This window comes from Prinia subflava, chromosome 2 (assembly GCF_021018805.1).
Source record: "Prinia subflava isolate CZ2003 ecotype Zambia chromosome 2, Cam_Psub_1.2, whole genome shotgun sequence".
NCBI classification, from domain to species: Eukaryota; Metazoa; Chordata; class Aves; order Passeriformes; family Cisticolidae; genus Prinia; species Prinia subflava.
In genome coordinates, this window is record NC_086248.1 from 102640236 (window position 1) to 102652507 (window position 12272).

The 12272-nt window shown below is 52.6% G+C and overlaps 1 protein-coding gene across 1 annotated transcript; it reads left to right on the plus strand.

Moving 5' to 3' along the window:
- Positions 1–1022: 1022 nt before the first annotated feature.
- On the plus strand, positions 1023–6493 carry PAX1 (paired box 1; the record flags this gene model as incomplete). The annotated part of the gene is made up of 4 exons (XM_063391302.1): positions 1023–1929; positions 3137–3282; positions 3482–3695; positions 5542–6493. Coding segments are annotated over 4 exons (1359 nt in total), but the record flags the coding sequence as incomplete, so codon positions are not given.
- Between the last annotated feature and the right edge of the window lie 5779 nt (positions 6494–12272).

Below are 12272 nucleotides of genomic sequence, written 5' to 3' on the forward strand. Positions count from 1 at the left end.
AGGCGGATTTCGCCGCCGGCGGCTGGGCAGTAGCGTGTCCTCGGGGGAACCCCCTCGGACAAGGCTCCGTGTCCCCCGACAGCTCGCCCGTCCTGTCACGTCCCGTCCCTTCGCCCGCCGGTCCCGTCGAGCCGGAGGCGGGGCAGGTGCGTGTCCCTGTCCCGCGTGGGAACAGCGCAGGGCGAGACCCGGGGACCCGCAGGGAGGGGGCGATGGGACCCCCACGGTGTCTCCGCTGTGCCCTCTCGCAGAGCAGGGATGCGCGGGGGGGTCCCCAGCGGCGGCGGGGCCCCGAGGGGGCGGGCAGAGGGGGGCCCCGAGGGGGCGGCACCCCCGGCCCCGCCGGCCGCGGCCATTTAGGAGCGGGCGGGAGCCAATGGGCGGCGGCGCCGCCGCCGTGACGGCCGCGATTGACGTGATTCCCACGTCAAATTGATCCCGAGGAGCGACGGGGGCTCCCCGCGAGCGGGGCTCGCTGCCGGCTCCGCCAGGATCCCCCGGCCCCGCCGGCCCCCGGGCTCTCTATGCCGCGGCCGCGGAGTGGCCGCCCGGCGCTGTCCCCTCTCCGCGCCGGGCCATGGGTGAGTGCGGCCGGCCCCGGACGGGCTCTGGGACGGGGTCCTGGCGGAGCAGGATACCGGGATGGGGCAGGAGGTGGCCGGGAGTCCCAGGGTGCCCTGCCCGGCCGGGAAGGCTACGGGCTGCTTCGTCCTCCCGCGCCTCCCTTCGCTTTCGCTCCGCTCTCTCATTGCGACTCCTTCTCCCGTTCTCCTTCTCGTTCTCGTCTCACTCTCCTTCTTCTGTCCTTTTTTGTCCCCTCGTCGTTTCTGGTTTTTCTTTTTCTCTGGTTCTTTCCCTGTCTTTTCTCCCTCTTCTTTTTTTTTACTGTCACTTTTGTTTCACTTTTTTTTCTGTCTCTATTTCTCCTTTCTCTCTTTCCTCCTTTCTCCTTTCCCCTGGGCTTTCATATCTCTTTCTCTCTTCCCCTCTAATGCTCGTTTTGCTTTTCTTTTTTCCTTGTCTCCCCTTACTTTTCCCCCCTTTTCTTTTTTCCTTTTCCTTTTTTCCCCCGTCTTTTTTTTTTCTTCCCTTTTTCTTTCTTCCCCCCCTCCTTTTCTTCCCTTTCTTTTCTTCTCTTTTTTGCTCCCTTTTCCCCCCTTCCTTTTCCCCCCTCCATTTCTCGTTTCCCCTCTCCCTTTCTCCCCTCTTCTCCCTCTCCCCTTCCCGCTGCAGCGCCATCCCCATGCCGCGGGCACCACGACCGCTCCGGTACCATCCCGATCCGTGCCACGCCGTCCCATGCCGTGTTATCCCGCCCCGCAGAGCACACGTACGGCGAGGTGAACCAGCTGGGCGGCGTGTTCGTGAACGGGCGCCCGCTGCCCAACGCCATCCGCCTGCGCATCGTGGAGCTGGCGCAGCTCGGCATCCGGCCCTGCGACATCAGCCGCCAGCTCCGCGTGTCGCACGGCTGCGTCAGCAAGATCCTGGCCCGCTACCACGAGACGGGCTCCATCCTGCCCGGGGCCATCGGCGGCAGCAAGCCGCGGGTCACCACGCCGGCCGTGGTCAAGCACATCCGCGACTACAAGCAAGGCGACCCCGGCATCTTCGCGTGGGAGATCCGCGACCGCCTGCTGGCCGACGGCGTGTGCGACAAGTACAATGTGCCCTCGGTCAGCTCCATCAGCCGCATCCTCCGCAACAAGATCGGCCCTTTGGCCCCCGCCGGGCCGCCCCCGGCCGCGCTGCCCTGCGCCCACATCTACCAATATCCGTACCCTGGCCCCGCGGCGCCGCCGCCCGCCAAGGCCGGGCCGCACCCCGGGGGACACCTCGGGGCTCCCCCCGTGGCGCTGCCCCGCTCGTGGCCCTCGGCGCACTCGGTCACCAACATCCTGGGCATCCGCACCTTCGTGGAGCAGGCAGGTTGGTATCGGCAAGTATGCTTCCCCCCTCACCCCTCTCCTTTTCTGATTTTTTTTAAGTCGTTTTTTTGTCGGTTTAGGGTTGGGGTTTTTCTTGTCACTTTGTGCTGGCGGTTTTTTGTTCGGCTGTTTGTTTGTTTCGAGGGCTTTGTTGGTTTCGGGTTTTTTATTTATTTCGGGGTTTTTGTTTGTTTCATGCCTTTTGGCTCGTTTGGGGATTTTTTACTTGTTTCGGCTTTTTATTTGGTTCGTGCCTCTTTGCTGTTTCGTGCCTTTTTGCGTATTCCTTCCTTTTTTATTAGTTTCAGATTCTTAGTTTATTTCGAGGGTTTTGTTGTTGTTGTTGTTTCTTTCGTTTTTTGCTGTTTGTTCCAAATTTTTTTTTTGTTTGCTTCGTATATATTTTTTTTCCCCCAGTATTTCCCCCCATTTTTCTCCTAGGGGCCTCCCCCGCTCCACCAGCCCGTCGGGGCGGCGGGGCCAGATGCGGCCTCGGCTCAGCCACATCTTGAACTTTTTATGAAAAATGTGGAAAATATTTTCCTAGGGATGATAGATTGCCGACCGCAAATTCAGAGCCCTGAATTTCTCTCCGCAAAGAGCGATAAAAAAAATTAAAAAAAAAAAAAAAAAAACACCATTAAAAAAAAAGGGGGGGGGGCGCCGGGAAGAGGCGAAAATAAGAGGAAAAACGAAAAATCAGGGGGGAAAGAGAAGAGAAGATTCTCCAGAGGAATCTGGGAATTTTGGGGTTCCAGGAGCACTGGTAGCTCCAAGGCCAAGCCCCGTCGGCTCCAGAGGGGGGCAAGCGGGCCGTGGCGGGGGGGTGAGGGTCCTTTTATCCTTCCAAAAGCCCGAGTAAATCAACCGCATGAGTTTCCCCCCGCGCAATCATTTATCCTTAAAATTCCGATGTCACTTCTCCAAATCCCCTTCGTCAGGAAAGAAATTGGGGCCCCTAAATTATCGGGGATTGGGAATCGGGAAACGGAGGGGCGAGACGGCGAGCGGGGTTTGTGCGGGACCCCACAGTCTCTCCCGGCAGTGTGATCCCAAATTTCAGGATGCTGGAGGGAACGCGGAATCCTGTGCCCCCAGTCCATCAGTTTACACAACCAGGCGTTTGGAAAAGCGGAAAATCCTTGTTTCATCCCAGAAGCTGCTCGGGCCCTGCCCGGAGGGTTCGGGGCTGACGCTTTGTTCCCCAGGGGCTCTGGCTGGCACCGAGGGGGCCGCGTACCCCCCCAAAATGGAGGAGTGGCCCAGCGTGAACAGGAGCGGCTTTCACGGGCCAGGCCAGGCGGTCAACGGGTTGGACAAGGCTGCCATGGATGGCGACATCAAATACCCGCAGGTGAGGGCTGGGGGGACAGGAGGGGACAGGGAAGGGTGGCAGGAGTGGGGCTTGACAAGGCGGGGAGAGCAGGGAGGGGCCAGGGAAGTGGGAAGAGAGAACAGGGAGCCCCTCCGCCCCCGAGCGGGACCCCTCGAGCCGGGCGGGCTGTTCTGAGCCCCTATCCCCTGTCGCCTTCTGTCCCTATCCCTGTCCCCAGCCCGGCGCGGGGCTCTCCTCCATGGGTACCTTCTTGCCGGCCTGCGCTTACCCCCCCTCCAGCCAGCCCGGAGTCTACGGCGGCTCCCCCGGCGCCTACATCACCCCGGGCCCTCCCTGGCAGCCTCAGGGGACCCCCCTGGGCCACCATGGCCACGGCGTGACCGTCCCCTGCAGCGACCTGGCCATGGCCTTCAAGCAGCCCGGCAGGGAAGGTGAGCGGGGACAGCGCGGGGACAACCAGGGACAGGGCCGGGAGGGACCCCCAGCTTCAGCAGGGGCGGTGTCGCTGGGGATTTGAATGATCCATCCTTTTCCCCATCCCGGTATTCCGTGGATCCCCGCCACGACTCGGTTATACACTGGAATTTCCCTCCTCGCTCTCTGGAAATGGGAAAGAATCTCGGGTTGCTCATCCCCCCGGGAATGCGGGAATGTGGCGGGACAGAGCAGGAGCCTTTCCCCGTGTTCCCCCAAACTGACACCTATTGCAAGAGCCGGGAGCTTTTCTGGAAAAGCAGAAGCCTTGAGAGGGAATCATTAATTCCTAGTAACTACCTATTAATTATTTGCATCAATGATTTAACGATTTGTTTATAGTTACTAGTTATCACAATTAACTGTTATTTTATTTAATTAGTTCCCGGGATTATTGATGGATTATTTCCCTCCGAACGCTCCGCCGGGAATCCCACGGGAGCAATTTGAGGCTGTCAAAGTTGCTTTTATGTCCCGTTAATTATTTCGCCTCATTAACAGAGCTCGATTCCCTCGTTTTGAAAATCCCGATTTTTCCGCCCTGGCTACTAAATCTCCTTCGATATTTTTGTCATTTTCCTTGCGTTATTTGACTTTCTATTATTTTAACTAATTTGCAACTAATTCCCGGCTTATTTGTCCTTTTTTATGTTGGTTTTTCTGGGGTTTAAAATTTTTGTTTGTTTGTTTTTCTGTTTTTGTTGTTGTTGTTGTGGATTTTTTTTTCTTGGTTGGGGTTTTTGTTTGTTTGTTTTTTAATCATTTTACCCTTTCTAACCTGCTGCGAGTTGTAACCTTAGTTGTGTCGGGGAGGAGCGATTGAGGGTAAAAATAAATAATTTAAACCGATTATTTAAAGATTAAAAAAAAAAGAGGGTGAGAAAGGAAAGGGAGAGAAGGAAGGAAAAGGAACGAAAAAAGAGAAAAAAGCAAAGAAAAAAAAGGATATACAACTACGAAAGCCACTTTTGCATATTTAACAAATTTTCGAGGTATTTTAAATTATTTCGAGCCTGAATTTTCTGATTTCCCAATTTCAACCTGTTTTGTCCTCAGATTTTCTCTAAACCTTTGTAGGGTTTTGATTTATTGGTGAGGTTCTTTTGCGTGTGTTTTTAAAAATTGATTTTCATTTTTCTCTTTAAATTTTATTTTAAAATTTTCTAATTTTTTCTTTTGGATCGGTTTTTTGTTCTGTTCTTATCTGGGACGAGGAAAATGTTGGACTATCGACAAACGAGCTGGAGGAGGAAGGGTGGGGTGAGCGTACCTGCAGCGAGTGGGAAAAAATGGGGAAAGGCTGAAAAGAAGGAAGGAAAACCAGACAAACCCAGCCAGGCAATTTCATCCCTTTCCCAGTTTCCTGAATTTTCCCCGAAATCTCTCCCTGCTTACCCCAGTGCCTCCAGCAGGCCTGAGATAAATATCCCGGTCTCTGAATGTGGAATTCCCGAGGGCTGAGCTGGGATGGGATGGAGCTCAGCAGAAATTTGATCACCTCTGGAATGGTGGTACAGTCCTGTCCCCTTCCCCACCCCGACACAGTCCCCTCCCAGGACACCTGAAATTTTATGAATTTTTAGGGATGTGTTCTGTGCGTGTCTGGGACTGGTCAGGGCCACCTCGCCACGTCACCCTCTGTCCCTGGCAGTGCCCACCAGCGTTGTCCCTGTCACTGGGGGAACACATTCGCTGTTGGGGAGACCCCGAGAGACTCTGGGGGCGGTTTTGGGGGTGTGTCCGTGCTTGGAGTCCCTCCATCCCCTGCCTGGTGTGTCGTTTGCCTTCTCCCCCTTCCTGCAGGGGTGGACAGAAAACCCCCCAGCCCCGTGGGAAAAGCTCCGGAGCCCCTGAGCGCCATCCACGGAATCTCCATCCCGACCTCCTCGTCTTAGAGCCGCCGAGCAGCTGCCCAGGGACTCTTGGAATCTGGGAATCAGCTCCTGCAGCCCGGGACTGAAGCCCGGAGTGGGGACAAGGGGACAGCCTGGGCGGTGACAGGTGACTTTCTGCCTCGACAAATCCCCGGCAGGACATTCCGGATGGACACTCTGCTTCCATCGGATCGGAAGGGAGAAAAGGGATGACGGAAAAGACTGAGTTTTCCTTTTTTTTTTTTTTTTTTTTTTTCTCATTTTCCCTTTCCCTCTCTCTCTCTCCCTTGCTTTCAGTTTTTCCTTCTTCCCCATGTTCCTGAGGACTGTTCGAGGCTGTGATTCCCTCCGTCCCCAGGCACTGCGAGGACCATTCCCGGCTCTGTCCCAGCCCAGGGGAGCAATTCCTGGCTTCCCCAAGGAGAATCCGTGCTTGAACCCTTTCTCCAGCCCCTTTCCAGCGCCTCTGCCGCGGGATGGAAATTGATCAAAAGTCCTAGGATGTTTTATGGGATATTTTTTAAAATAAGGAACCTTAATAAAACGTGACAACCGTGGGCACACTGCGGTGACCTCCCTCCCTCAGGGTGATCATTGCCCCTTCTCCAGGGTTCACCGGGAGCGGAAGGATTCGGTGGGATCCCTTGGAATCGCTCCCTGAGCTTCTTCCCGGGATTCTCCCTCATCCCGGGGCTTCGTGGCAACCTTCCTCCCACCTCACCTGGCCCCGGCGGGCCAGGACTGTCCCCGTGTCTTCCCCTCCCTCCCGGGCAGCCGGCTGGGATGCGTTCAGGATAGCATTTCGCATTCCCTGGCTCCTCCAGCCGCTGCCCCTGGCGTCGATCCCTTCATTGTGTGGAAGGGGCAGGTCCTGCAGCGGGGCAGGGAGGGAATATCCTGGCAGGAGAAAACACGCCAGGATTTCTGCGGAGAGGGCGTCTCGGTGGGAGGGAGGGCGGGAGGGAGCCGGGAGATGCCAAACACAGCCCACCCCGGGAAACGATTTTGTCTCCAACTTCGGCGTGGCAAAATTTAGCCACGCTAAAGCCTCTGCCTCTGCTAAAGCCAGGCTTTGATTCCCACTGCAAAGCTCGGCAGGGAAAGTCGGGAAATTCAAGGAGGTGAGAGCACAGTCCCAGGGCAGGATCTGCAGCTCGACTGTGGTTGAGTGGATTTTAGGGATGTGAGGATGGAGGAGTCACCTGAACCAGAGGAGGAGCGGCCCTGGCCCGTCCCCTGCCGGGTTTATCCATTAAAAGACACATTCCAGTGCATGGAAGAGCTGTTTTTGGAATCACGAGGGACAGCAAAACCCTTAAAGTGTGGTGTTTGCTGTGTGCCAGTTCTCGCCCTCTAGGGCTCCTGGTCTCCATATTCCAGGCAGGGATACCCCTGTGGATATGGAACTTGGAGATCTGGGATGAGTAAGGCTGGAGTCAGATCCTTTACATTCTTGTCCTGCTGCACAAGATGGTGCACAGGCACCAGAGTTACTCCCTTCCAAGACTGCCATGAACCTGCTAAAACCCTGGAAAAATGGCTGGATGCTGAGCATCCCTCACAGCCACAGGGCAAAGCCAGCCATCCCTGGGCACTCCTTGGGTGTGATTAAAAATTACATTTTTAGGATTTCCAGTGGAGAAGGGATTTTTGCCTTAAACATCCCCAAAATATTTCCCTGTGCCCAGTGGAATTACCGGGCAAGCAGAGCTACAAAAAATCCCAATCCCGAGGCCCTAAATTGGCTGGCACCTGTTAGGAGGGTCCAGGACATCACAGCTTGGGGTCCTCAAAGAGGAGGGATAAAGGGGGAGCTTTGCTGGGTGGGAAAACACCCTTGGGACCTGTAGTTCCATGAGAGCACAGGAAAAATCCCTGGGGGAATTCAGTGCCTGCCCTGTACATCTCAGCTCATGGAAAAATGCTGGGAGCAGACACACCCCAAAATCCCCCAAATAAATAAAATCAGATCAGGTTTTTAGGCAGGTGAGGTGCTGCTTTGCCTGGCCACAAACCAGGCAGCCTGACAGAATCCAGGGAAAATTTGACTTGATGGGAGCAGAACTTTTGGAATTGATGGGAACAAAGTGAGAGGGTGGAAACAATCAGCTCTGACACTTCTGCAGCCACGGTCCTGTCAAAATCGATCCCGTCCCTCGGAACACGGCAATTCAGATGGAATGGGGTTTTCAGTCTGAAAAAAAATGAGGCTGGAACTGTTTCCATCAGCTCCACCTGCTCCTTATATCTTTAGCACCCTTTGGAGAGCACGGAGCAGGATGGGGAATGTTACTGGAGACTTTCTGGTGGACCCCAGATTGATTTCCTTCCTGGCACGTTTGGAATCCTAAGGATTTAAACCCATCCCTCTACTGTAGGAATGGGCTGGGGAAGTGGGGCTTGCAGATGTTTGGCACAGGATCTGCTTTCCCGGGATTCCAGTGCTCCTCACTCTGGGTTGTGGCTGGAGAAGACGGAAGGGGCTGCAGGGGATCCCCTTGGAGATCAGGGATGGCCCAGGGAAGATCCAGGCTCATCATCCTGTGGATGATCCCAAGATAGCACAGACTGGGCCCTCACATGCCCAGGCTGGAAAAGAGCAAATCTAAAATTCCCAAAGTCAGATTGGTGCAAATCTTTTGAGTTCTTTGGATTTAAATCCTCCTTGTGCAGGAACTTGGAAAAATATATGCCCAGCTCTCCAGAGAAGCTGCAAATCCCCCCCTCATTTGCAGGGTTATAAACCTGCCTGCAACTCCTTAAGTTGCACTTGGAAATGGGAATTTGATTCCCAGTGCTCTCAGGCACTTCATAACATTCACTCCTAATAGGGAGTTTTTCATTTTGGGGGAATCCATCAGGTTTTTACCTCTGGAATCCTTCCCCCAAAGTTTTCTGCTGCTCCCAGGCCATGGCCCAGGAAAATCCCACCTCATTTCCCAGTGAGAGGCTGGAGAAGGGGCTTTTATTCCATGGAGCTGTTGGGAGAGGTTTGGAACGGGAAGGTTTTGAGGGAAAGCATCAAGGATCACCCATTCCCTGGGATTGAATGTCTGCGGGAGTGCAGCTGTGGGGGTGTTTTAACAGAGTTCTCCATAATTTGTAGAAAACTGGGGATGATAAATGGGAGGAAAAAATTCCCTGAGCCCTAATTATAGTTTCACTCCACCACTGAGCATCTCCGTGGGTTCGGGGCTCCTTGAAGAAGCTTTCAATGGATTTTGGAGGAACCGGGAAGGAAGATCAATGACAGGGCTGACAAACCTTTTCCTTCTTGTTATTACTGATAGGAATTTAATCATTCCCATGGGGAAAACCTCCCTCCTTCCTGCCATCCCTTCTCTTGCAGCCTGAGTATTGAAGTCCTTTTAATCCCAAAGTTATATGGGCCTGGCAAGGAGCAGCGAAGCTTTCACTCCTGGAGATAGCTTCATTTTGGCACCACAATCCCAGAAAATGATGTCATGCGGGATTTCTGTGCCAGAGTTTTCCCTTTCTTCTTTGGATTTGTGGCGATGTCAAAGTTACTCTCCAGAGCAGGTCTGGTTTTAATATTCCATATTTACGTTTCTCATTTTGGGGCTGGCTGGAGCCTCTGTCAGTCTCAGCATCATGGATGCCGTTGGAAGGAGCGAGGAAGAGGAGCTGGGATGGATTGATGGGCACTGTTGGATTCCTAAACCTTGGGAAGAGGCACTAAAATAGTCCCTGCTCATTTCTCAGGAGCTGTAATTCCATCTGCTCCACCCCACTGCTGTTCCTGTGACCCTTCCCACAAGGAACACGTCCCTTTGCCAGGAAGGAGCTCGGAGCTGATCCCAGGCTGCCAAGCCTCATGAATCCATGAAAAATCCCTTGGAAGCAAAAGACCCAAGGTCCCAAAGAATTCATGCCTTGCGGGATAGTGAGGGCCACAGTTCGCCGAAGATTTTCCTGATCCCAGGAGGAGACTGGAGGCTCATGAGGCTGGATCCACATTCCTTGGGCTGCTTGGTGTTTCCATGGGATAAAGTGGGAATAAACCAGGCAGTTTAGGAGAACCCTGGTTACCCAAAACTTCTCCTGCAGGAACACTCCAGAGACAGCAGGAAATTTGTCTTTTAGCTTCCTTGGATTGCTAGAGCCATATTTTAAGGTCAGGAATGGTTGTCAGCATCCAGGCACGGCCCCCGGAGCTGGTGACCCAAATGCTACAGGAGGCAAGTTCAGGTTCTGGATGAGGCTGCTCCAAAGTCTCTCTTAGAGAACCAGAGGAAATGTATGAAATGTGCCAGGAGGAAAAAAAAATCCCAGCAAAGCGCTGGAAATCTGCTGGAAAGGGAGAACAAAATTCCCTCCGGCAGGAATTTGCTTGTGTTTGAAGGCAGCCGGTGGATTCCAAAGCCACGTCCCTCAAAGCCAATGCTCACCTGGAATTGGCAGCAAAGGGTCCTGAGTCAGTGGGGTTTGGAAGTAAATCCATGAGGGATTCCCAGCTTGGATCTTGGATGAATTCTATCCTTCCAGGATGGCCTGGATGCCTCAAGCATGGCTGAAGAGGGAGGTGAGAAACTGCGGAGGAAGTCCATTGAAGGATGGTCAGAATTCTCCGCATTTCACCTGCTGGGTTGATCCCAAGACCTTTCCAAGGATCTTAGCACCTCCAGAAACTTCCCTGGCTTGTGAACACTCCCCTTTGCTTCATTCCACCTTGGATGAGGTGGGGCCACCTGGCTCTATCCAGTCTGGGAATCAACTCCAGGAAAAATTCCATGTCAGAAAGAACTCCCAGAGCCAGAGCTGTCAAACTCCATCTCCTTCCGGGATTAAATTCCCTCCCATTTTCCAAGCAATAACAAAACACCAACGTTATGGAAAAGCTGTCAGGAATCCAATTGTTTTCCAAACACCACAGATCCCTCTCCATTTCAAGGAACGAGTCGGGTTGCTTTTGGGGTTGGAAGGACTGAGTAAGCACAAAGATTCCCAAACAAAACTCCATTGTTGCAAGGAACAGGGAAGCAGCTGTAGGATAGGAGTACCCTGAACATGGGATTTTAACTTCAAAAAAACCCCAACCCTAAAAAGGGTTAAAGGAACAGCAAGCATTCAATCCTGAGTAACGTGGGGTTGGAAAAGGATCGGCTTTTAAGGGAATTGCCCATAACCACAACAATATTTGGGGGCTGAGCAGAGCCTAGATTGGGTGCAGATGTTCCACTGGCATTCACATGCATCCCGAAGGAAAAAAAAATCCCTTTTTTCCTGGAGTGCCCGGCACTCTGGAGTCGCTTGAGCTTTACAAACTGATTATGAACACTAATTACCTGTTCTGCCGTAAGGCCAAGCTGCACACTTGGGCCAAGCTTTACAAAACCCAGGCTCAGGCCTGCTCTGGCTCCCGTTCCACATCCAGACGTTTTTTAGGAGCAGAATGTGCTGATTTATCCAAAATCCCAGTTCCTCTGTTAACCCTGCCACTCCTGTTCCAAGTATCCCAGGCCAGCTGAGGCTGGAATATTTTCGGGAACTCTTGGTACTTGCTCTGGCTCCCATTCCAAGCATCCCAGGCCAGCTGAGGCAGGAATACTTTGGGGATGTCCTGTGCTTTTTCCCACTTCCATTCCAAGCATCCTGGCAAAGGTGAGGCTGGAATATTTTGGGGGATTCCCTGAGCTTTCATTGCTGTAGAGAAAGGAGATGCCTTAACTCTTCCCTTCATCCTTTCCCACTGATTTTTCCATAGAATTACTGGGGGCTCAGGCTCTGGATGAGGCAAATATTTGAAACAACCCTTGATAGTGCCAATAGGTTGTTTCAAATATTCCTATTCCAAGTCTTTTCCCTGTTATTCCTGCAGGGAATAGTGCCAAAGTAATGTGATCCAGAGGAAATATTCCCATTAAAATAGAGCCTGGGCTTTGGGAATGAAGGACCCAGGCAAAGACTGGAAAATCCAGCTCAAGGGCTGCTTAGAGAAGCCTTTATGGGAGACATTCTGCAAGGAATGGCTCTGAAGCATGAGCGGGATTTTTCACTCTATCCACGGTATTAATTCCAAGCGCTGAGAGCGGATTGGAGCCTGGAATGTGCCTCCCAGGTTAATAAATCTCCACAGGTTTACTGTTTGGGATAAAACCTCCTTTCCCCAGCAAATAACCAGGATCATTTGGGGTTAGAGCCATTCCTCAGGAAATGCTTCATAACCAATGTTTTTATTGGTATCCAAGGAAATTCCTGTTCCAAGGAACAAGGGGCCATAACTTTTATCTGCCTTTAAAACAAAATCTGTTATCTTTTATGGCCACTTCCAGAGACTCCCACTATCACTTTCCATAAAATTCAACAACATTCCTCCTCCAGCCTGGAAAATCAAGACCAGATCTGAGGGAAAAGTGAAAATGTCCTTTTTGGGGGGGAATATTTTAGGAATTTCTGAGTTGTTTTTGTTTCAAGGCCTCTACGCCCAGCTGGGGCCTGGCAGAGCCCCCTCAGATGCTGCTGCTGATTCCTCTGGAATAGCTTTAAAATGGTTTTGGAGGATGAGTTTTCCACAATATCCTCAGCCTGAACTCTTATCCTGCTTTCTTGCCATGTGCAAACCTCCCAATAAAAGCATTTCCACTCCAGATTGGGTTCCAGGTTAATCCATGGATTCCTCCCTTAATTATCCCACTGGTT